This window comes from Arvicola amphibius, chromosome 17, assembly GCF_903992535.2.
Source record: "Arvicola amphibius chromosome 17, mArvAmp1.2, whole genome shotgun sequence".
Taxonomy (NCBI): Eukaryota; Metazoa; Chordata; class Mammalia; order Rodentia; family Cricetidae; genus Arvicola; species Arvicola amphibius.
In genome coordinates this window covers 1938333-1962335 of record NC_052063.2, presented here as the reverse complement: position 1 = coordinate 1962335, position 24003 = coordinate 1938333, and the positions used below count along the sequence as shown (strand labels likewise).

At 45.3% G+C, this 24003-nt stretch overlaps 1 protein-coding gene across 1 annotated transcript in view; it reads left to right on the top strand.

Annotated features, from left to right (window-relative positions):
• Polr3b (RNA polymerase III subunit B) overlaps window positions 1-24003 on the top strand; it is a 101572-nt gene that overhangs the window by 40688 nt on the left and 36881 nt on the right. Inside the window, exons 13-19 of the mRNA XM_038314765.1 lie at window positions 1081-1242; window positions 4090-4290; window positions 6694-6856; window positions 9074-9227; window positions 12705-12779; window positions 13332-13430; window positions 17187-17314. Coding sequence (XP_038170693.1) covers window positions 1081-1242; window positions 4090-4290; window positions 6694-6856; window positions 9074-9227; window positions 12705-12779; window positions 13332-13430; window positions 17187-17314 — 982 coding nt within the window. The remainder of the gene's footprint in view (window positions 1-1080; window positions 1243-4089; window positions 4291-6693; window positions 6857-9073; window positions 9228-12704; window positions 12780-13331; window positions 13431-17186; window positions 17315-24003) is intronic.

The window sequence follows — 24003 nt, the reverse complement described above, 5'->3', positions numbered from 1 at the left end:
TGCTTTTGTTCTAGGTGCAAGGCTTGTGGGCAGCAAGGAGGGTTTTCTCTTTCACTCCTACTGGGCAGGCAGCTCTGCCTCTGCCCCCTGTGAGCTTGGTCGCTCTTGCCTCTGAGACACACTAAGCAGGAAGTTTGCTGACCCTTCCCCAGTTGCTTATAGACTGGCTTTCCACTTCCAGGGAAGTAGAAAGACTTCAGTTGCCTCTGTTCCAACAAAGGAAAGGTGTCTTTCTCTCTTACTCTTTTATATGAGCAAATCATGGGGGGAAGGGAGAAAACAAAACTTGTGTGGTTTTTCCTGTGCTGAAGTTGAAGAATTTAAACTCTCAATATAACCCGCAGTTGGCCTCAAAGTCGGCTGTAGGATTTGGGCCGTGTCTTTTACGGTGTCCCCGTTCTTGTCTTACTGTCTGCCTGGGCCGTCTGCAACAATGGAGCGTAGTTGTGGTGGAGTTTGGACCTCATTTAACAGGAAATACAGACCTGACTCTGGGTTTGATTTCTTTCTTTGGGTTTTGTGTTTTTTAGGTTTTGCCATGACTTTGAACTAGTTTTTGTTCATTTTCATTAGTTGCTAATGTTCTCATATACATATAGCTCACTTTGTCTATATTTTGTTGATATAGGTTGTGGTTTATAGTTGATACTTCGCCCTGATACAGCTATATGCAGGTTCCAGTAGGAAGCGTATTCTCAAAGTGCCCACCACCAGCGACTCTCATTTCTGGAGAGTTGTTAGAAGTGGAGATTACTGCATTTTCCTTAGATCTATGGAAACAGAAGCTTCAACTTGACAGATTTCAGTGGATTTCTTTGTAAATTAAAATTGGTCAGTGAAACGTAAACATGTGAGAGTATTCTAAATTAAATATCTCCGATTGCAAGGCTTCTATCACCTCTGCTCTCATTCGGCATTCCTATGTAGAGTTTGACCTGTGTCCATCAAAGCTCTGTACACATTCATTAAGTTGGATTTTATAAAAATGTATTTCTTAGTTTTTAAATTTCTTACCCCACCAAAAAAAAAAACAGAGCTTTAATTGAGACATAGCTTAATCAGTGTGTCCTTTTCTTCTAGCTCTTGTCTCTTCTTTTTGAAGATTTGTTCAAAAAATTTAATTCGGAAATGAAAAAGATTGCAGACCAAGTGATTCCTAAACAAAGAGCAGCCCAGTTTGATGTCGTGAAACACATGCGTCAAGACCAGATCACCAATGGCATGGTGAACGCCATTTCCACCGTGAGTCTCCTCTGCATTCTGAGAGGTCAGATAGACTAGAAGTAGGGAAGATGGTGGGAACACGTGTGACAGATAAAGTCATAAGTGATACATTTGCATCAGAGAAACAGGAGAAGATCACCGATTCTCCCTGAAGGATAGCGTGAAGTTTAAGTGCTACCAGTGGGAATTTTGTTAACATAGCCGCTTTTGCTGTAGCTCGTTCAAGTGTGGGGTCATTTAGCCTTACGAGCTACTGCTGTCATTTCAAAAGTAATTCATAATTTAAATAACGATCATTATGATTTTCTTACTTTTTATTAGTTGTTAATTACTTAGAGTGCTTAATTCACAAATTAAACTTCATCATGGATGTGGAGAGAAACTGCATATGCATCTAGGGTTCTGGAGTTCTTGCATTTCAGGCATCCCCTGGGCCTTTGGAACAGGTCCCTCATAGACTGAGGAGGACGACTGTAACTTCCCTGCTGTGATATAGTTCCTGCTACATGGCACTTGCAGGGAGAGGAGGCCCCTGGTCTGTTACTCGTCCTCCTTTTCTTGGGCACTTTCCTCCATTTTCTTCCTGTAATGAAATTGACATTTATCAGGCAGATTTCTTAGTTGGCAGCTTTTGTCCAAAGCCATACAAAGGTGTTTTATTTCACAGTAGGGTTTATATTCTTCGGAGATCCATCAGCTCTTTCTTTCTGGGCCCTGAACCTATCCCCTGCAGCTGCTGCGTATTCACGAGAGGTTATCAGATAGGTGTCTGCTCCCTTTTTAAAAGCTTAGCAACTATAGGTCTATCTGATCAAGCCTGCTCCACATACTATATTCCAGACACACAATTAGTTTTATGGATTGATCTTGCCCCAACAAAGAACAGTATGGCCCAATGCTTCGACTCCCATGACCATGAAATAGTAGGGCAGACTTTCTTCACTGCTCAGCGTCAGAGGTTCAGTGGGTCTGTGTGGCCGACTTTATAGCGCCAGCCACAGCTAAGGAAGAGGTGCAGCCCACCTCTATCCCTTGGGCACGTTGGCTCCCTGGGCTATGTTCTCAAGGCAGAAGACCTGTAACGTCAGCATTGCCTGAGAGCCTCCCTTGCTCCTGACTGTTCTTTCAGCAGAACACCGGTTTATCTTCTTGATACCTGCATTTAGAAAGCACTAGGCCTTGTGGCAGGTGTGTCCCACCAAGTTAGCTTCTCTGTGGAGTTTTAGGCTCTGCTTCTGCCTCCTCTCTGTTCCTGTTCTCCACCTTGTTCGCCCCTCAGAGTGTTGGAACACTCGCTCCACCCCCCCCCCCCCCCTACTTCCTACTTACTAGTGGGCTGATGACTTCAGCTCTGCTGCGGGTCTGTCTTATTTACTCTGGAGCCAAGGGAGTACACAGCAGCCTATGGGCTGCCTGCTTGCTCTTGGCTTTATGCTTAGAATTTAGCATTCATTGAAACTGTCAAAAATTGAAAATTCATAAGAAATAGATTTTGAATTTAACAAATTAAAATTTTAGTGCATGAGGGAGATCTCCTGAAACCATATTTTAATATAAACTTATTTGAGCTCCAAAAACAGTGGTTCTCAACCTGTGGGCCATGACCCTTTGGAAAGCCTCTGTCTGAAAATATTTGCATAACGATTCAAATAGTAGCAAAATTGCAATAATGAAGTAGCAGTGAAAATGATTTTATGGCTGGGGTCACCACAGCATGAGAACCGTACTGAAGGTTTGCAGCACTAAGAAGGCTGAGAACACCATCCTAAAAGTCCACTAATTTCCCTGTTTTGAGGCTTCAAAATCTGGGATCCACGAGTGCTCTCCTGAAATTGAATTCAAAAGTTTATGCTAATTGTCCTCTGTCAACTTTTCTCAAGAAAATATCTTTCACCTGGCTCTTCAAGAGGATGTGAAGTGCCCCAACATACACAGATGTCCTCTGTAATGTCTTGGAGATAACGGAGTCAAATGGTTTTTGAGATTTTTTTTTTTACTTTGCTTTTTTGACACATACCATTTCCTACAATTTATGTTACTATGTTTTCATGGTTTTGGAGAATAATATTTAATGTGTACAACTAATATAAACAAAAATTTTTTAATATAATCGGATGTGTTCAGTATATAGGAGATAAAATTAACATTCAAAATTTACTCATAAGTCCATTTTTACTAATATTTCAGATTAGCATACAGATTAATAGAGTTCAGCATTATAGCATCTTCTCACTAATGACAGAAATCTGTTTTAAATTGATGTGATCTCAGGGGTGTTTCTTGATTTGACAGCATAGTATTTCTTAGTGTAAATAATACACAGTTTTAGGGCTGAAGCTGCAGCTCAGGTAGTGCACCTTAGCATCCGCAAGCCCTGGGTTAGATCCCAACATTAAAAACAAGAAAAAGAAAAAAAGGCCATTCTAAATTAAAATATACAATTTCCTAGTCCTTGGGCCTAGATTAAGAAGGCGCAGATGACTTTCACTAAACTACTGTGCTTGTGTTTGTGTTGCACTGCTTTTGGACGGCACCTAGCAATGCAACTGGGACTCTGGGCTTTAGATGGGTTTTGCCTGAGGCGTGTGGAGCCCTCACTAGCGTCTCACTGGTCCATTTCTTGCTTCTGGGGAATCCTCTGGTTCAGCTGCCTCTGGCAGTGGACCCTGAATCCCAGAGAAGGTGACTGTCCTGTGTGACTGCTCGGAGCTGGTCACTAGGCACAGAATAGCCTCATTCTGTGCCTAGAAAACCCCAGCAGCCCATCGGGCTGAATTCTGGCTTTGGTTTCTACAGTTAGATCACGCCGTGTGTGCATCCGCAGCAGTGCCCTGGTAAACTTCTCTGCCTGTCATCTCTCTGCAGGGAAACTGGTCTCTAAAGAGATTTAAAATGGACCGCCAGGGCGTGACCCAGGTGCTGTCTCGTTTGTCATATATTTCTGCTCTTGGCATGATGACAAGAATCTCCTCCCAGTTTGAGAAAACAAGAAAAGTGAGTGGTCCTCGTTCTCTCCAGCCGTCTCAGTGGGGGATGCTCTGTCCCTCTGACACACCTGAAGGAGAGGTAAGGTACTATGGAGTCTCTGGGGTCGGAGGTCACACTTGTTGGGATGGGAGTCTGGGGTTCTGCTTCTGGGCCCATAGGTTATTTCTTTTGTTTTGATTATTTGGCAAGAAATATTGTTGTGGTTTGTCGAGGCTCTGTCACATTATTGCAAAGCCAGAAGCCTTTGAGTCCGTCTCTTACCTAAAGAAATTCGTAGTCAGCATCTCGAGGTGATTAGGATGTAGACAGCTGAGAGAGCCATTACCTGTGATGCTTGGAATTATCTTTGAGTAGCTTCTTGATTTCTTTAGTTGTGTTTAAAGGACCCCATAGACAGTGCAGCCAAAGACCTGCAGTAACTGTGAGTTATGTGGACAGCACAAGCCATTGTGGTACCTGACAACCACATCATTGGATTTGCCTAGATTTGATCACTTAGCCTCACTCTGTCCTCTGTTTCTTGGCTTTTTTTATAGATTAAAAAAATGATAATTTGTCTGTGTGTGTGGCTGAGTGTATATATGTGCACCATTTGCACGCAGGCACCTGGAGGCCAGAAGAGGGTGCTTTCTAGTCCCTGGAACTAGAGTTACAGGCTGTCATGAGCTGCCTAGTGTAGGTGCTGGGAACCAAGCCTAGGTCCTCTGCCTCTCTCTAGCCCCAGGCTTTCACATGATACTGTTGTTAGTGTCACCTGATTCTAGTCCTTTTGAGTCATGAACTAATGGAGGAAGTTGGTCACCTCTGTATCATCTCCAGGTGATGGAGGAAGGTGGCCACCACTGTATCTCCAGGTGATGGAGGAAGGTGGAACACCACTGTATCTCCAGGTGATGGAGGAAGGTGGCCACCACTGTATCTCCAGGTGATGGAGGAAGGTGGACCACCACTGTATCGCTAGGTTCCTACAATAGAGGTCCTGTAAATGTACATTGAATGAAAAAATAAGTTTATAGCAAGTGAAGGTATAGGCTTCAAAGTGTAGGAATTTGTTAGAACTCAAAAAGTGAAAATTAGATGTTCAAACCGGCTGTGGTTTTTAGAAAAATTCTAATTTATCTTAAACCGTAAGGAAATTCATATTAAACATAATATAGTTTCCAAATATATATATCGTGAACTTTCAATTACTTAAATTTCTCATAGCTAAATTTATTTTCAGTTTATCTTAGAGTTTTTATTGCTTTTAGGGGGTTGAACCCTCACCAGAAGCCTTTCCTAGGCTCTTTTCAAGGGCTCCGACCCTGCCACATGGTGCCAAGCCTTGTCTTTTCTCCGTAACCCCTACATTTTTAAGGTATAGCTACTTCCACTGAGGCAGCACATCCATCAGTGGTCTCTCCTGGCCTTTCCCAGCGCAAAGCCTACCCTGCTCTCCATGACCCTTTCATGCTATCAAAATCGGTGCCACCTGGGAAATTGTTTACATTATCAAGTTTGGCTGCCAGCACAAGGTGCAGCCTTGGCCCCTCTAGACCACAGCACTGAGGGTCCCCGGATTTGCCATCCTCAGTGATGGTGATGGACTTCTTAATCACTGCTGATTCTTCAGCTCCAGCTGACCAATATCAGCTTTCTTCTCAAAGCAAAGATTTCTCTTTAATGGTTCCTAATTCAAAATATTGAGTAGCCCTGATAGAGTCTTTAAGGGAATCGCAAACCTCTCTCTGAAACCTCACAAGCCAGGCCTCCATTGTCTCCATTCATCTGTGTTCCTACCTTCCAAGCCTCTGCAGAACAGCCTGCTGAGCTCTGAGCATGCAAGAGATTTTCCGCCCCAAAGTTCATATGCCACCACAGTCCTCTAGAAAGCACAGCGAGGTCTGTCACAGCAAGACCCCTTGACCTGGCACCAGTTTCTGTTGCTGTGATAAAATGCCTGCCATAAAGCTTACAGTCCCATGCCTCACTCCATCACTGAGGGAGCTGGGGCAGGACCTGAAGCAGAAGCCATGGGGGAATGCCGCTTATTTGCTTGCTCAGCCTGCTTCCTTATACTTCACATGACCACCAGCCTAGGGATGGTCTTACCCACAATGGACTGGGCTCTCCCACATCAATCACGAACCGTACTTCAGACTTGCCTTCAGGCCAGTCTTGTGGAGACATTTTTCTCAGATGTGGTTCCCTCTTCTCAGGTATCTCTAAACTAGCCAGGACAATGTCTTTTCTTGTTATCTGAGGATAAATTCCTCAGGTTAAAGAGTATACACATTTTAAAGGTTATGTTGCTTGTTTGAGGTAAGTGTGTGTGTGTGTGTGTGTGTGTGTGTGTGTGTGTGTGTATGAATTCCCAAGCATCTCTTTCAAGGTTGTACTTTTTTATATTGCTACCAACAAAGTGGTGAGCCTTTTCAAATACAAGCTGTACTTTTTATCACTAACGCTCATTCTTAGAAACGACTGCCTGTTTTTTGTTAGGCCTGTGGTTTGGTTAAAAACTTGGCCCTTATGACACATATTACAACTGACATGGAAGACGGACCCATTATTAAGTTGGCTGGTAACTTGGGAGTAGAAGATGTGAATCTACTCTGTGGAGAAGAGCTCTCCTACCCCAATGTGTTTCTCGTCTTCCTGAATGGTAAGTGTGCTATGGAGACACGCTCTTCCTAAGCCGGTGGTTCTCATCATGGGAGCTGCAGCCCCTTTGGGGGGGTCAAATGATCCTTTCCTGAGGGTCATCAGACATCCTGCATATCAGACATTTACATTATGATTAATAACCGTAGCAAAATTTCAGTTATAAATTAGCAATGAAAATAGTTTTAGGGTTTGGAGGTCACAACAACATGAGGAACTGTCTTAAAGGGTCACAGCATCAGAAAGGGTGAGAACCACTGTCCTAAGCAATCTTTGTGAGTAGAGAGAAAATCCATTGATCCGTTCTTTCTGTATCTAAAACATAAACATGCTTTAATTATGGCCACAGATAGACCTTTAAGTCGTATTTTATTTTTATTGAAAATAAGTATTTTCCATACAATATGTTCTGATTATGGTTTCCCCTCCTTCATTTCCTCCCATGTCCTTCCCACCTTTTTGCCCTTCCAAATCCTCGACTTTTTTTCTGTCTCTTTAGAAAACAAAGAGGAAAAGAAATGAATTAGAATAAAACAAAACCAAACAAAAAGAAAAAGCTAAAAAATACAGTACACAGGCAGACACACACAACTCACACACGCCATAAAAACACAAAGTATGGTCAAAAATACCCAAACAAAGGAATATGAGACTGAAAAAGAAAATCTCCAAAAATACTGTTGAATTCTTTTGTCTTGGCCATCTCCTTGCTGGGCGTGGGGGCGCCTTTACGTATGGCGACTAGTGAGACTCCACTGAAGGAACTGATTTTTCTGTGTGAGCAACTGGTTGTTAATTGGAGATAGCTTGCATAGGTATCTGGCACAAGAATCCCAAGCCAGATGGATTCCAGCACCGGAGAGGGGAGTAGACAGGAGCTCCCATGCGGACTGAGATGCTATGTCCAGTAGGTGCTGGTAACAGAGCAGTGTGTATTTTGGCTGTGGCACACAAGATTCTGAGAACATGGAAGAACAGCATTGGGCCCATCCACTGCTTTCCATCTACCTGAGCTGCTAAAGCACCCATAGTTGAATAAGCGTGGTGTGATATAGCTACAGCTAGTTAACTACGCACACAGTTCTGCAGAAATGATCACATCAGCTCACTTCATAGTTCAGCCATTCAGTCACGTACAGCTCAGCAGCGGGGCAGGATGTTCTGCTCCTCTAGAGCATCTCCGTTTCCTCCTTCAAAGCCCCAGCGGCTGGCAGCAGTGTGCCCTACCCTTTCCTTTTCTGACTTGGTAGCTGCATGTTGTCTGGTGTGCTCATCTCTGACCACTTAGCTCTTCCCTTCTTTTCCCCTTGCTCCCATTCAGGGAGTCACTAGCTCTTTATAATAGAGGCTCTGGAGTCAGGGTCAGCCCTTCGACAAGGTCAGCTGCCTGCCTTGTCAGGGTTTTCCAGGAGTTGATGGTGAGTTGACTCTCAGTCTACGCATCGTCCTTTGCCTCTGAGTCCTCATGCTAACCCTGGGAGGTGAAACCTTGCATCTCGGTTTCCTAGCAGGTTCTATAGGGCAGGGTTCTCAGCCCTTTTCCTCCCTCTCCACATCTGCCTGCTCTAGTGTGAGCCTTATGCTCCCGAGACCATGCTGACAACCAAGGACAGTGAAGCAAATCTTGGGGGTTTCTCAGCCAGTGTCTGGAGTGGTGGCCACAGGCTTCAAATCCTGTAGTGAGGAGGCTGGCAGGCCTGCTTTTCGTCCCGCCCGGCTCCCACACGAAATAACAACACAAATTGTAGTTATTTAAACACTGCCTGGCCCATTAGCTCTAGCCTCTTACTGGCTAACTCTCACATCTTGATTAACCCATTTCTAATAATCTGTGTAGCACCACGAAGTGGTGGCTTACCGGGAAGATTCTAACCACCGTCCGTCTTGGGTAGGAGAAGCATGGATCTGCCTCATTGCCTTCTTCCCAACATTCTGTTATGTTTACTCCACCTACCTAATTTTCTGTCCTATCAAAGGGCCAAGGCAGTTTCTTTATTAACCAATGAAAGTAACACATAGACAGATGACCCTCCTCCATCAAAATCCCTCAGACTGTCTTTGAGCACACCCTTTTGCTGCTTCCTAGAGCCTGTGGACCATTTCTCATGTTAGTAACTGTTTTCAAATGGCTATTCCTTGCTTCTCAGTATTATTAGTGGATGGGTAATTTAAATCAGATTACTTTTATCTCTGACTTACCAGTGTCTTCTCTGTTTAGGCAACATCCTAGGTGTCATCCGAGACCACAAAAAGCTTGTCAGTACATTTCGGCTGATGCGAAGAGCAGGATATATCAATGAGTTTGTCTCTATCTCCACAAATCTTACAGATCGATGTGTTTATATCTCCTCTGATGGAGGACGGTTGTGCAGGTATGTTGCTGTAAAGAACTGAAGTCTTTTTATGTGAACTTCTGAAAGATATGGCCTTGCTGTTAGTTTTGAAGATGCTTTAGCCTTTCCTGTCATGGAGATGAGTTTAGTTCAGTTATCAGACACTCTCGAGGTTAATGGCAGGTTTGAAAGCTAATGGGAGACAGGTTTGTCTTCAGAGAAGTTCATCTGCCAGGAGAAACAGAAATAATTACCAGTAGCCACCAGCTGTAGTATGAATGGCTGCTGGTTATGTGTTGTCTTCCTGCGTATGTGATGTGTGAGAGACCATTATCTGAATTACTGTCTTCTTTAATGAGGAACTTGGCAGTCTGCGGAACTGCGCCACATACCCAGAGCTAGAGGAGAGGAGAACTGGCTTTTTCTTGGCAGTCCTCAGAAATCGTAGTTTTTACCCGTGTTCTGCTGAGCTTTAAAGTTTTAGTAGAGTTCTGCTACTTGACCCGAGAGTGAGGGGAAGAGGCCAAGGAAAACCAAGAGTAAGTGTGTGAAGACACAGATGAAGAAGGTAACTAGAAAAGTAGACTCCTTTTGTTCCCTTGGCGGGTGTCGGGTGCTCATCAAACACGCGTGGAGTCCCTCAAGCAGACAGAAGCCCACCAGTGTCTGCCTTCCGCCCAGGCCCTCTTAGCTGTCCCAGCTCCTCGTTTTCTCAGAACTTCTCCTGTTGCCTCGATTCCCATTCCCTCTGGCTAACTTTTTTTAAGCAAGCTAGCTTTCTCTCTGTCTCTGTCTGTCTGTCTCTCTCTCTCTCTCTCTCTCTCTCTCTCTCTCTCTCTCTCTCTCTCTCCTCTCTCTCCTCTCTCTCTCTCTCTCATGTTTATAGTGTTCTGTCTGCATGCATGCCTGTACACCAGGAGAAGTACCAGATCTCATTACAGATGGTTGTGAGCCCCCATGTGGTTGCTGGGAATTGAACTCAGGACCTCTGGAAGAGTAGCCAGTGCTCTTAACTTCTGAGCCATCTCTCCAGCTCCTCCCCCTTTTTTCTGGCAAATTCTTAATGCTTGTAGTAAAGTAATTTTCGCCTAGTCTGTTCAGAATTGGTTTCTTTTACATGTTGCTGAAACAAGATACCCGCACTTGAGTCCTAACTGACCGTTTAGTGACTGTGTTCTGAGTATCCAAAGTTCCTGACGTTTGCCTGCCTTGGCTGTGAAACGTGAGTGGTGGCACCCACCTGTGGCCGGGCGAAGACGGACAGCACAGTAGACTGTGTGCGTGCCGACCCAGTGTCTGGCTGGGCGAAGACGGACAGCACAGTAGACTGTGTGCGTGCCGACCCAGTGTCTGTGGCTGGGCGAGGACGGACCAGCACAGTAGACTGTGTGCGTGCCGACCCAGTGTCTGTGGCTGGGTGAGGACGGACCAGTACAGTAGACTGTGTGCGTGCCGACCCAGTGTCTGTGGCTGGGCGAGGACGGACCAGTACAGTAGACTGTGTGCGTGCTGACCCAGTGTCTGTGGCTGGGCGAGGACGGACAGCACAGTAGACTGTGTGCGTGCCGACCCAGTGTCTGTGGCTGGGCGAGGACGGACAGCACAGTAGACTGTGTGCGTGCTGACCCAGTGTCTGTGGCTGGGCGAGGACGGACCAGTACAGTAGACTGTGTGCGTGCTGACCCAGTGTCTGGCTGGGCGAAGACGGACAGCACAGTAGACTGTGTGCGTGCCGACCCAGTGTCTGTGGCTGGGCGAGGACGGACCAGTACAGTAGACTGTGTGCGTGCTGACCCAGTGTCTGTGGCTGGGCGAGGACGGACAGCACAGTAGACTGTGTGCGTGCCGACCCAGTGTCTGTGGCTGGGCGAGGACGGACAGCACAGTAGACTGTGTGTGTGCTGACCCAGTGTCTGTGGCTGGGCGAAGACGGACAGCACAGTAGACTGTGTACGTGCCGACCCAGTGTCTGGCTGGGCGAGGACGGACCAGTACAGTAGACTGTGTGCGTGCTGACCCAGTGTCTGTGGCTGGGCGAGGACAGACCAGTACAGTAGACTGTGTGTGTGCCGACCCAGTGTCTGTGGCTGGGCGAAGACGGACAGCACAGTAGACTGTGTGCGTGCCGACCCAGTGTCTGGCTGGGCGAGGACGGACCAGTACAGTAGACTGTGTGCGTGCCGACCCAGTGTCTGTGGCTGGGCGAGGACGGACCAGTACAGTAGACTGTGTGCGTGCCAACCCAGTGTCGGGCGTGGTGGATCTCTATGTGGTCAGCCTGGTGTCTGTGGTGAGATCCTGTGTTAAACAAAGGAAGAAAGCGGGTATGAGAAGCACGGCCTCCTAGGGGGCAGGAGAAACAATGGCGTGTTCTAAGCTATTCCTGTTTGGAATTTCTTTGTTTCACTGTATCCATATAATAAAGCATGTTCTAAACATGGTAGGTGTTTTTCGGAAGTAATTTTACAGTAGCAGACCACAGACCTGACTGGAGCAAGAGAATTTTTGTGTAAGGGACCTCTTCCTACTCTGGCTTCTGCTCTCTCTTGTGAGCCTTCACTTGAGCTCCCGAAAGAGTAGGGCAGGGGTGGGTCAGCTAAAAGCCGAGAGTTTGAGGTATTGCTGACTTCCTTGCAGAGCTTGCCCAGCTCTTGAGTTCACTCACTCATGCCCCGTTGAGAGTGATCAGTCCCTCTTCTTGCCCGCTTCACAGTGCTCCTTAGTCCTCTCATCAGTATTTGGGTTCAGACGACACGCATGCCTGCTAGCTTCTTGCTCCTCTTTATGAGCTGCTTCTCCAAGAGCAGCAGCCCTTGGTGTTTCCATGCCGCATGCCAGCCTGTGGGCACTTCCTTGTGGTGACAGAGCCCTCAGAGACAAGTCACCGCCGACAGTGACAGGTTAATCTGTCGAATGCCCTCTCCGTCTCACCCCATCCGAGCTCCAAGTCACCTGTTAGTCTGTCTCAGTGATGCTTGTCGTGCACTAGCAATCTCAGACATCTGGGTCTCCTCTGAACCCTCAAAGAGATGCTGGGTTTTGTCCTCAGTGACAGGTCTTTGCCTGCCGACACCATAGGCTTCACAGCAGTTCTCTTGTATAGGGGAAGTGTCCCCGGATTTCCCAGTGGGTGCCTAAACCATTGGTAGTACCGTCTCAACTGTGCCGTGCTTTAGTCAGATAGCTGAAGCTGCTTCTAAATGACTGACAGGGAGAGGCCCTGTCGGTGCTGTGTGGTGTGGACACACAGGAGGAAAAGGATCGGAGCAGGTGGTACAGGACCTCACCACACTGCCCAGAAGGGTCCATGATGTGCAAGTTTGTAGACCTCAAGTGCTTCCTAGTAACTCAGATCACCAAGAGCACAAGAAAGACCCTGCATATTTGTACAGCAAAAAATGCTCCATGTCCTCAAGCAATTCCAGAAGAAACTGAATCTCTGCTCTCGTATTCCACAGTGGTAAATAGAACTGGGTGACATCGTTCTTCTAGTGAGTTTTTCTTTTCCTGTCCTAGGCCGTACATAATTGTTAAGAAGCAAAAGCCAGCAGTCACAAATAAGCATATGGAAGAGTTGGCTCAAGGTTACAGGTAAGTGACCAAAAGTAAAAGTTTATAATCTCTCTAAATATGTGCATACCTGCTTTAAGCAGCAGTAACATTCTTTGATATATACTGTAAGGAGCGAATATTTTCATCTCTAGGCTATTACTGCCTCCCCACCAAGTACCAGCAACCAGTTAAAAATCATGCCATATTCCATCGCCTGCATGTGAGGAAGTACCTAACATGCAGGCGATGCAGCTCGTGAGGTCATAGAGCCTTGCTGTAAATTACTCTGCGTCACATGCTTCACCAGGAAATTCCTCAGAACCCGGTTGCTTATGTACTTCTGCGTCCCTTACGCCACAGTTTCTAAAGTCAGTAGTTCTAGGAGTGGGGACCAGATTGGCAAGAATCACCTTCAGTGCTTTTATTTTTAGCAACTTGTGACCCATCAACAGTGGGTTTTAGCTATCTTGATGCATTAATACTCTCTAGGAGAGAATGGAATTATGGAAGTAGTGAAAACCAGGTCTTCTTTTGTCGTGTACAGAACTACCACAGGGCGCTTCAGTGTCTCCTTTGCCAATGTTTCCCCAGGAACTTTGAAGATTTCTTACACGAGAGTCTAGTTGAGTACTTAGATGTCAATGAAGAAAATGACTGTAGCATTGCACTCTACGAGCGTACGATTGCTAAGTAAGTAAGACTGGTAACAGCCACAGTGAAGTCCGTGTGTCCATGGGAAGGGAGGGCTGTCTGTGTTCACTGTCCCCGTCAGGTGGACGGGGGGGTTGTGATTAAACATAGCTGACCTTTGTCCCAGTGAAATGCCACAGAGTCGCTCACAAGTAACCTTTAATCATCCCTCCTGCCATGTGATCCTTAGTGTACACTTTTAAAAAGAATTGCCTCTTCAGGACTTCAGTATCCAACGGCTGTAAGCACTGAGCTCGCGAGTCAGGATTCGCAAGATGTGTTTGTCTCTCCTAGATGGATTTTGTCTGAACTCTTGTAGAGCAGGAGTCTCACACATAACATGTTGTACACATGTTGTCTGGAATCTTGTAGAGCAGGAGTCTCACACATAGTATGTTGTACACATGTTGTCTGGAATCTTGTAGAGCAGGAGTCTCACACATAACATGTTGTACACATGTTATCTGGAATCTTGTAGAGCAGGAGTCTCACACATAGTATGTTGTACAAATGCTGAGCATATATCAGTGTGCACTTGAGATGCCAGTGTGTTCGTGACATTTCTTCTACCACGCTGGTATCTTCCAAGTGTCTTCGTCCCATGTGGAGACATCAGAGGACATCTGCATGCCTTTGTGGTGCTTGCCACTTGGCTGAAACTGGAATTTTCTCAGTTATATTTTTAAAAGGGAATTTATTAGTCATAGTCATATCTTCGATCCCAAACAAGTCATTTCCTCCTTTCTGCTACCAGAGAAATACATACTTGTATTATAACTTGATAAATTATGCTTTCTAGTCAGAATTTTCATGCCTTTAGGTGATGAGCTTTTGAAATTACCTTTATACTCCACATTTCAAGGTGTATATAAAAGAATTATTTTGTAGTAGTTTTTTTTTTTTTTTCAGAGACAGAGTCTCATGTAATCCTGACTGATCTAGACTTTACCATGTAATCCAAGCTGGCCTCAGACTTGGAGATTCCTATGTGTCCGTCTCTCAGGAACTGGGGTTAAAAGTGTGTAACACCACGTTTAGCCTGTAGTACGCTTGTAAGCGACTCTCTCGTCACATGACCCTCCAAGATGTGCCCAGGTCCGAGTGTCGTTCTCCACCCCACTTTTCCTCTTGGTCTGGGATGCAGCATTGCTGTCCCCCAGCAGCCTTCTGTGTCCTCAGACGTTCTCACAGACGCCATTGGGTTCCCCTGGCCCCATCTGCCTTCACCTCCCCTAACCTACTGTGTCAGCCATCTCTCTTCAAGCACCTTGAACACTGGTGGCTCCTGGTCCTCCCTGTTCCTCCCTCAGACCCACAGTCAAGGTCTCTCTGTTGTGAGTCTCTGAGGACCCTCTTTTAAAACAAACACCCATATTTCTTTCCACCTTCTTCACTGCAAGTGCTCACTGCCAACTATACAAGTCTGTGTCTCACTGACTTATCGTGTACCGCATACCTTCCTGCAGTAGGATGTTATAAAACGGGGTTACCCCGTCACCAAGGTATTGTATTGCTCAAATTCACTTTATTTTAAAATATGATAATCCTGTTGTTTTACTCATAGTCTAGACATGTTTGTAAATGTAGATGTCCATAAAATTAAAAAAAAAAAAAAAGAACTTAAACTGGGGGTGTAACCCAGTTGGCGGAGTGCTTGCCCGGTATATACAAAGCCCTCCATAAAAGTTCCAGCACCAAAAAAAAAAAAAAATCCTAGAGATCCGCCTGGCTCTGCCTCCCGAGTGTTGGGATTAAAGGCGTGTGTCCCGCTAAGGCTTATGCTACTATGTCTTACCGTGTGCCTCGTGTTGCTTTCGTGCTCCCGCAGGTGGTGTGTTCAGGGCAGCAGGAACATGTTTACACGTTCTAGTTAGCTATCCTATGACCAGCGTGTCAGCATGGACACATTACTTGCCTATGTAGTTTCTTTAACTTGTTCCCTGCTGGAATTTAGTGGTTTTGTTTGAATAATAAGTAAATGTATGTTACATTTCTTAATTGCTGTTCAGGATAAATTTGCAGTGGTTATGATTTTAAAGGAAATAAGTTTTCTTTTTCATAAAGCTAAAATTCCGAGCATTTAGATATTCAATATTTATGAGAGACTATAAAATCTTATATATGTCACTTTGTGATAAAAGAAAAACTTTGTGTTTCCTTTTCTTTTTAAGTTAACTTATTCTTTATACCTTACAAATACATTTTACAAATAAATTTTATTTACAGAATTTCATCCTGGCTAGTATTTAGGCAAAGCACTGTACTTAAAGCAAATTCTGGGTTTGTTTGCTTGTTTAGTTCCAGTACAGAGACTGAACGAACCTAGGACCTCATACGTGCTAGCCACTTTCTCTGTCACTAGGCCACAGCCCTAACCAAAAGCTTGTTTATTCTAGTGTAGAAAGCTAGCTGTTAGCTGTGCTTCTTAAAACAAAAGCCCCTAGGCCCTTTCCCACCTACTGACAAGGGTTCTGTGATGTTTGGAAAGTGTTCCCCCTCCAGCGTGGGGACACAGCCTGGTGTGTGCTGGAGACAAGAGGTGAGGAGGGAGGAGCGCTTTGACCAGGTGCATTACAGGCAGCTCTCCACAGTGGGCGGGGACCTGGCTTCTTAGAAACCTCTGGTTCTATGGCATGGGCCTTTGGGTGAGGAACACAGGATCACTGTATAGCATATCTGGAATATGATATATATTACTTTGAGTAAAAACCCTTACATACTCTGGCTGCTCTTTCCATGAAAACATCTGAGCTACTTTATTATTTTGTCCCAACCTGAATTTTCTGCAGAAATGTATTATGAAGTAACCAACATTCTGACCCCTATTAAACAGGTATCTGTAACAAACTTATCCTATAAGAACAGCGCGAGCCACCAATACTTATGGATTTCTAGTAGCCATATGAAAAGGAAAAGAATAGTGATTAATTATTACTTATTAATTATTAATTGGGAGGGGATACTAAGGATTGAATCCAGGGCTTCACAGATGCTAAATAGGTTCTTTACCATCTAGCTATATCTCCAGCCCTATTTTTAATATTTTATCCCACGGTGTCCAAAATATTGTCATCATGTAATGGATATTTTTAATGAGATATTTTATATTTTCCCATTGTAAATCTTTAAAATCTTTATATACTTACAACTAAATTTCATTAGAAATGCTAAATCAGAACTTTTCAGTTGAATAGATAGATTCACAAATGTAAATAGTTTGAAATATAACAGTTTAAAAAAGAAACTGAGTTATTTAAATTTAAACTTTAGTTACAAATTTTAAATCCATTAAAATAGGGAAAAACCTAAAATTTAGTTCTTCAGTAGCCTAAGGTTTCACTGCTCAGTATCCGGCGTCAGCTCGTGACCAGCACTGTCTGCAGAGCTTCGTGGGGACTCATTTTCAAAGATCTGCTCCTCTCCCCACAGCGATGCAGGGTCTTCCTGATAGAAGGGCGAGCAGGTGCTTGCCCACGTGCAGGTCACTGCACCATGCTCCCGTGTTTGGTGCTGCACACTTATACTGTTTCTGTTCTCTTTTATTTCCATCACTGATGATAATTTTTTTTTAAATCACAGAGCAGTTCAAATTCTTAGGTCTTGTCATGTTTTTATTTTAGCAGTTTCACCAGCATCCAGGTTTATTATCTTATAAGTCCCTCGGGGAGCTAGGAAATGGTGATTTTTATATCCTTCAGCAGACACTGATCTCAGTATTTGATGCGTAAACTGCCTCAATCTTCATTTACTTGCCAGAGACACCACCCACTTGGAGATTGAACCCTTCACTCTTCTCGGTGTTTGTGCTGGCCTCATCCCATACCCTCACCATAACCAGTCTCCCAGGAATACCTACCAGTGCGCTATGGGCAAGCAAGCCATGGGTAAGATCGCCTCGTTAAACCTGCTTCTGCGTGACTAGAGAAAGACTTTCACTTTCTTCTCAATGGTGTGTGTTTGGGCCAATCAGATGTTGGTGATACCTGGAGTTGCCAAGCTCAAAGGGCCTGTGGAACTCTGTGATATTGTAGATTATTTTAAGGGATGTTACTTCGATTATGCTCTGGAACCTTTGTTAAATGATGCAAAGATGTGTTTGATTAAATAAAATTCACCTGTGGTTTGGAGGCTGCATCAGCAACTAGCTGATGGGAAGTGGTAGGGAGGAGCCAGGTGGAGAAGGGTTTATAACGAGGGGCCAGAAAAAGCACTAGGACTTCTTGGGAGATGCGATCAGGCGAATTAGGTTAGCTGCTTGTTATTCAGCCTCTCTGGGGAGCAGAATTCTACCTCAGCCTTTGAGTCTTGAGTTCTTTAGCGGGACAGAGATTTAGGTAAGTTCTCTTAGTAGTTTTGAAAGAGTTGGTGCCTGAGAGGACAGAATGTCTTCAGGCTGCGGCTCTTGCGGCCTCACTGCTGCTGGTAGCCACAGAGATGCAGTTGCTGACTAGGACAGCTGTAGTTTAAAAGGCAGGTGACTAAGAGAGGACAACACTGTGATGCTTGCAGGAGCTCTGCCAACAGACATGGAGATCTCAGCTAGTTTCCTTAGCTAACAAAGAAGCACATCATAAATTTCCCATAATTATAAGAGTAAATGTCAGCATCAGAGCCCTGAAATGTGTGAGTTAACCAGGAATGCTGTGTGGAAGAGCAGAGCCCTGAAGTGAGGAGGCTCCCGATAGTCACGGCCTGTCCTGTTCTGGTAGCTGCTACTGTGTCTCCTAAGCTTACATGCCAGTTCCCAAGTCCATATCCTTCGCCTTCTGATTTTCCTTCCCTTCCCCCGTCTTTCTCCATTTATGTACCCATCCATACATCCAGAGCATTTACTGAGTGAGACTGGCGGTCAGACGTGGGGAGAAGGAGCCTGAAAACAGACACCAGACAGAGCTCTCTGCATAGGGGTTTTCAGTGCAATTGGAGGGACCAGCAGATTAGATCAGGATCCAGGATCTGGGGGCCAAGACGGGGACGAGCCCATGTGAAGCTGGAACTGCACTGGCTCTCGGAAGGGAAGCTTCTCTCAGAGAGAAAATCTGAGCAAGCATTTCACGGGGCCTTGCAGCTTGGTGTACCTTTATGGTAAGAAGATAGCTGTGGTGGAGAGTATGCTGCATGGGAGATAATTACGGCAGTGCACAGCAGTCTGAGGAGTCAGTCCACCCCATAGATAGACTTAGAGACTTGTTGGCAATGTTTTCCAAATTTCCCTTATGACATGTCATTTCTAGTCACAAGGGAGCTTCCTTTCCAAGCGTTGTGGACGGTCAAGGGAGGTTCGCGTTGCCATGCACAGCCTCTGCCCCCTCAGCTGTGCTGGCCATTGAGTATTCTGCATCCTCAGTGCAGACAGGAAGTGTGGGTGCACCTTCCTGAGCTCCGTGTGCCCTTTGCCTGGCTGTGGAGAGAGGAAAAGCATGGTGGCCGCGCACCATTTACCTGGATGGCTTACCGCCTGGGCCGTGGGGACTAATTGCCAGCGGGAGAATCCCAGCAGCGGCTCATCCCTTTCACCTCCCAGTCACCCACGTCCCGCCTGTGCGCTGGTACTGCGCCCTGTGCGCCATGGAAGACGCGCATGCCTGCTGAGACAGTCCACCTTTTGTGACTGGTCACTGCCTTGCTGGTGCCACTGTTGTTTAAGTTCAGACATGCACTGGCCATCTCCCGTTAGTGAAACTGTTATAAAAAGAAAGAACAGACTTAAAGGAAGGAAAAGTTATTTTTATCACAACTCTCCCCACCAAAAACAAAACAAACAAAAAAGAGTCTTTATTCTGCGGCCCCCCAGGTCTGAGCCTTGGGTTAGTTACCACACACAGTTAAGCAGGATCAGTGTGCGCAGAAAGCCAATCCAGCGTCTGCGGAGATCCTTTGTCGTCTTCTGTGTGAAGGTTTTGTTGTGACTGTCATTTGCAATTCATTGTCTGTGTTTTCTGAGGTTGGTGTATTCAGCTGCTCTGACCCTGGGTCCTGCACATTTAGCTCCTTGGATACAATCCTCTGACGTTACTGCTGACGCTTGCAAGACAAAAGCCACTGAATATCTTAAGTCATTTTTAAAAAAAGCCTTTATTAATGTCTGCTATTATAAAACCCACCTGACAGGGAAGGAAGCGTGGAGAAGTGCATTTAAAGCTGGCGCATGGCTTGGCTGTGTTTCCCTTTGGGTACTGAAACGGCTGCAAGAGTAATGAGCAAGGTCTGTGTGACAGACAGGAGGGAGGAGGCCAATGAGAGAAGACACATCCCAGGCCCAGGTCTGAGGCAAGGTCTGTGTGACAGACAGGAGGGAGGAGGCCAATGAGAGAAGACACATCCCAGGCCCAGGTCTGAGGCAAGCCCGGCCCTTTGAGCAGGATTGCCTCGGGTAGTTGAGCTCCCCTGTCCTGGCAGCTAGGAACTAAGCCACTTTAAAGAGGACACATTGCTGAAGACCGCTTTCATCTCAGAGCCTGTGTGGGTTTTCCAAAGTAGTGTTACACTTGTTACTTGTCTGTTCATCCTGTCCAGAACTGACTCACTAAATATTCCAGCCAACCTGGAAGATTTGTGTCTCCGGCCCATTGCCCTATTGAGAATGGAGCCCGGTAACTCCTTTTCTCTCCACAAAAAAGCACAGTGGGACCAGACCTGCTTGGGCACAGGTGCTCAGACACATCAGAGAGCCAGTCCCACAAACTGGCTCTTAGATCGCAGCCTCTTTTTAAGCTAGGAGAGCTCAGGTGTTCTCCAGGCATCTCTGTGCTGCTGAGACCCTCTCACTTCTGTGGATGTGGCTTTATGTGTGAGGACGTGGCTCAGGTGAACCTCTGGAAAGGGTCAGGCTCTGGATCTCTGGGCACTGGCTGTGTGTGGTAACCACGGCTGTGCGCTTGCAAGGCTGAGTTCAGAGTCTCAATCTCAGATCCTGCCTGTTTTACTAGTTGGCAGACAGTCCTAAAGGGATACTTTCTCCTCCTTAGGGTTACTCAGTCTCTATCAGCAGGTTAATGAATATGCATCACGGCTCTCCTCCAGCCCTTCCCCCTTCCTTCAGCTCCCAATTGCTAGGACTAAAAGAAAAGAAAAAGAAAAAAAAGCCAAAGCAAAAAACCTGAGGAGCAGGGACAGCTTCTCTTTTTGTCTTCAGCAGAGTCTATTTCTAAACAGACCACTTCTTCCTGTTTAAACTGGAGCAGGGTGTCCTGGAACCGAGATATTTAAAGCACGTGATGGCCAAGAACCCTTGTAAAATGTTGTTGTGTTCTTCTCTCCCGTTGTTTGTTCTATGTGTTTGTTTATTTGTTTAGGAGTTTTAAAAATCGGAGGAAGACCTTAGCCATGAGAAGTTTTTTGACTCTGTTGATCACTGTAGCTGTTCTAACTGTGGCCTGTGTGATTGTCTCTGACTGAAATGTTCCCTTCTTCTCAAGTCTCTGGGGTGTCAGACACCCTTGTGCCTGGGGTTCATGCTGGACTCCCTGGAGGGGCTGGGTCCCTGTGGTTCCACTTCTGTGGTTTCTGTGGCCTCCCTTACAGTGATACAAAGTTGCTGCTTCCATCTAAGTTCAGCCTGTGGGTAATACCCATAAAGCTCAGCTGGCTGGATCATCATGACCTTGCCACTTCCTGATACCCACACAGAGGAGGGAGTGTTGCTGGGCATTGAACTCAGGGCTTCCTTCATGCCAAACACACACAGCTGCTGGCCTGTCCCCAGACTTTCTTACATGCGTCTGTTTTCTAGGCACGATAACAGTCTGTGAGGCATGCACTTTTTTTTTCTGACAAGAAAGCTGAATTCCAGAGTAATCGAGTAGCTTGTGTCACAGTATATATCTCTTATGGAATCTCTGGTAAACACTTAATACATGTTTCTGAAATAATACATGAATGAATGTGTGAATAAATGAACGAATCTCTAGCATAGAGCTGGATTAGGTGGCACAGGTCTTTAGATTCAGCACTTAGGAAGCAGAGTCAGAGAGATTGCTATGAACTCCAGGTTAGCAGGGTAGATAGTGAGATTTTTGTCTCAAAACACATACACATACATACATACGTACATACATAAATACCTAACATACATACATACATACATACCTAACTACACACATGCACACACAGTCGACGGGGGGTGGGCAGTTTTAGGCTGGAGAAGAGTAAATGGGAGAAATCATACAACCTGATTCTGATTTATTATGAAGCTATAACAATAAAGACAATATGATATTGCTTTAAGGGTAGATGTATGATTGAATGGAGTAGAACTAATAAATTAGAGGAGGTGCAATCATTTATAAGCAGTTGATTCTCTCTCTCTCTCTCTCTCTCTCTCTCTCTCTCTCTCTCTCTCTCTCTCTCTCTCTCTCCATGGTCTCACTAGGTAGCCCTGAGTGACCTACTCACTATGTAAACAAGGCTGGCCTCAAACTCCTGGAGTTCCACCTGCCTTTGCCAGCCAAGTGCCAAGATTAAAGGTGTGTGCCAACACACCCAGCTCTGATCTGAACTTGTTTATAATCATTGCCCTCCATCTTGAAACACTGTTATCTTTATAACTAATGTTTGGGTTTTGTGAAGTTTTTAAAAAAATTATGCGTACGATGCAGGAAGCAGGAGAGTGTGTGCCTAAGAGTGGAGGAGCCTGCAGACGTCGGTTCCCTTGGAGTGGGGCTGCTGGTGGTTGTGCTCGTCCTGGTGTGGGCATGCAGAGCTGAACCGAAGTCTGACAGTTACAGCAGTTCACTGGGGAAAGGAAGATTCTCAACTAAGTGTATTTTATTATGTATATCTATATGTAAAAAAGTGAATATCAATTCCTATCTGATGCCATAGAAAAATCCATATGAAATGAATCATACCCTAAACATAAGAGCTAAAACTAAAGCTTGGAGAAGGAAAGACATATCTCTGGGAGCATATGATTTGAGTTCAGCTTTCTAGTGTAGGGTAGATAGAAAGGCTATAAACTGTTGTAAGAAAAATTTATGAATTAAGTTTCTCAGAATTAGATTTTTGCTCTTGAAAGATAGTTGGAGTTGTGAAAATGCATGCCACAGAGTAGGAGGAAGCATTCTCCCTATGCATAGGTGTCTAGTTTATTTAAAGAACTCTGGTAATAAGACAACCCAGTTAAAAGATAAGGCACTCATAGAATGTACAGAATGGCCATTGTGCCTGTCAGGCTGCTCAGCGGTACAGTTGTCTCATGAATGCCCAGTAAACCACCTGAGGATCCTACACATAGAATATTGTTCCTGGGACAATAGAGCCAAAGGCTGTCCTAGTGCAGATCAGTGGGAAGGCTCAGACATTGCCGACAGAGACAGCGGAAGGTATAGGCCCTCCTCCTGATTCTTTGGCAGTGTCTACAGTTAACCATACCATCACCCTTTGTTTTAACTGGTAATGGTTGAGGGCACAGAACAGAAGAAATACTAAATGCATACGACGTCATTTTCCACCGACACTACTTTGTTACTGGTTTATAGACTCACTAACCTCACCCTAAATAACCTCCCTGCTTTAACATGCATTTGTATGCTTTGCAATGCCTGCTGATATCAAGAAAATGTGGCTGAGTAGAAAAATCATGTTTGGTAGTGAGCAAAGGGAATCACTAGAGACAATGGTTTCAGCGAAGAGGGGCGTGGGAGAGCAAACACGGTTGTGGGTGCCCTCCTGTGTTAGCTGTGGGCAGGCACTGCCAGTGCTCCTTAAGGACACCTTAGCCTGAGCCTTTGACAGTCTGTGGTCTAGAAGTTGAGTTTGTATACATTGTTTTGATGTGCACATCCATAATGCTTCCAAAAACGCTGTGTGTGAGTATAGTACGTAAGATTTTTTAAAGAAAAATTTCCTATGAGTCGTAACCCCAGATGTGCTAAATGATCTTGCTGTTCCTCCATTTAGCGGCCAGTAGGAATGCTTGGGAATTATGTCTGGGCTTGAGGCACCGTCTGTAGCAGGATCAGGCTCCGAGGCCATTGTTGAGAGCGCAGCCATTTATGTTCCCCTGCAGTATGATAATGCTTGTCTCAGTTTCAGAGGACGTGTCTTGGCAGCCTGGTGGGACATTGCCTGAATCCTGAGCTCAAGCTGAGTCAGCTCCACAGCAGGAACTGCAGTCACAGCGTAGATGTAAATGGTTTCCTAGAAAGAACAGAGGCGTGACCCCAGCAGCACTGAGAGAGCTTTCGGGTCCTGTCCAGCTTCTCTGTTGTCCCTAGAATAGCACAAATGGCAGTTCCTAGTGCAGACAGTCTGACACTTGCTTTTCCGCTGACTTTCGATGAGTTTTGTAAAGATTCAAGCACAAATGTATACACAGTTAAAAAGCACGAATTCTTCACTTTAATTCACTTGGCATTCCCTGAGCAACTGTAATGAGCCCCTCACTCTGCTGTGCCTCCTGTGCAGCTCTGGTCATCGCCTGTGGTAGTGATTGTAAAGGGTGACAGATCTTTTGTATTTTCCCTGATTTAAGGTTGCTGTTGATATTGGGGGGGGGGGGTAGTGATGGGGGTGAATGCAGATGATCTAATAACACAAAGATGCAGAAGTTAAAGGAAATCAAATACACAGT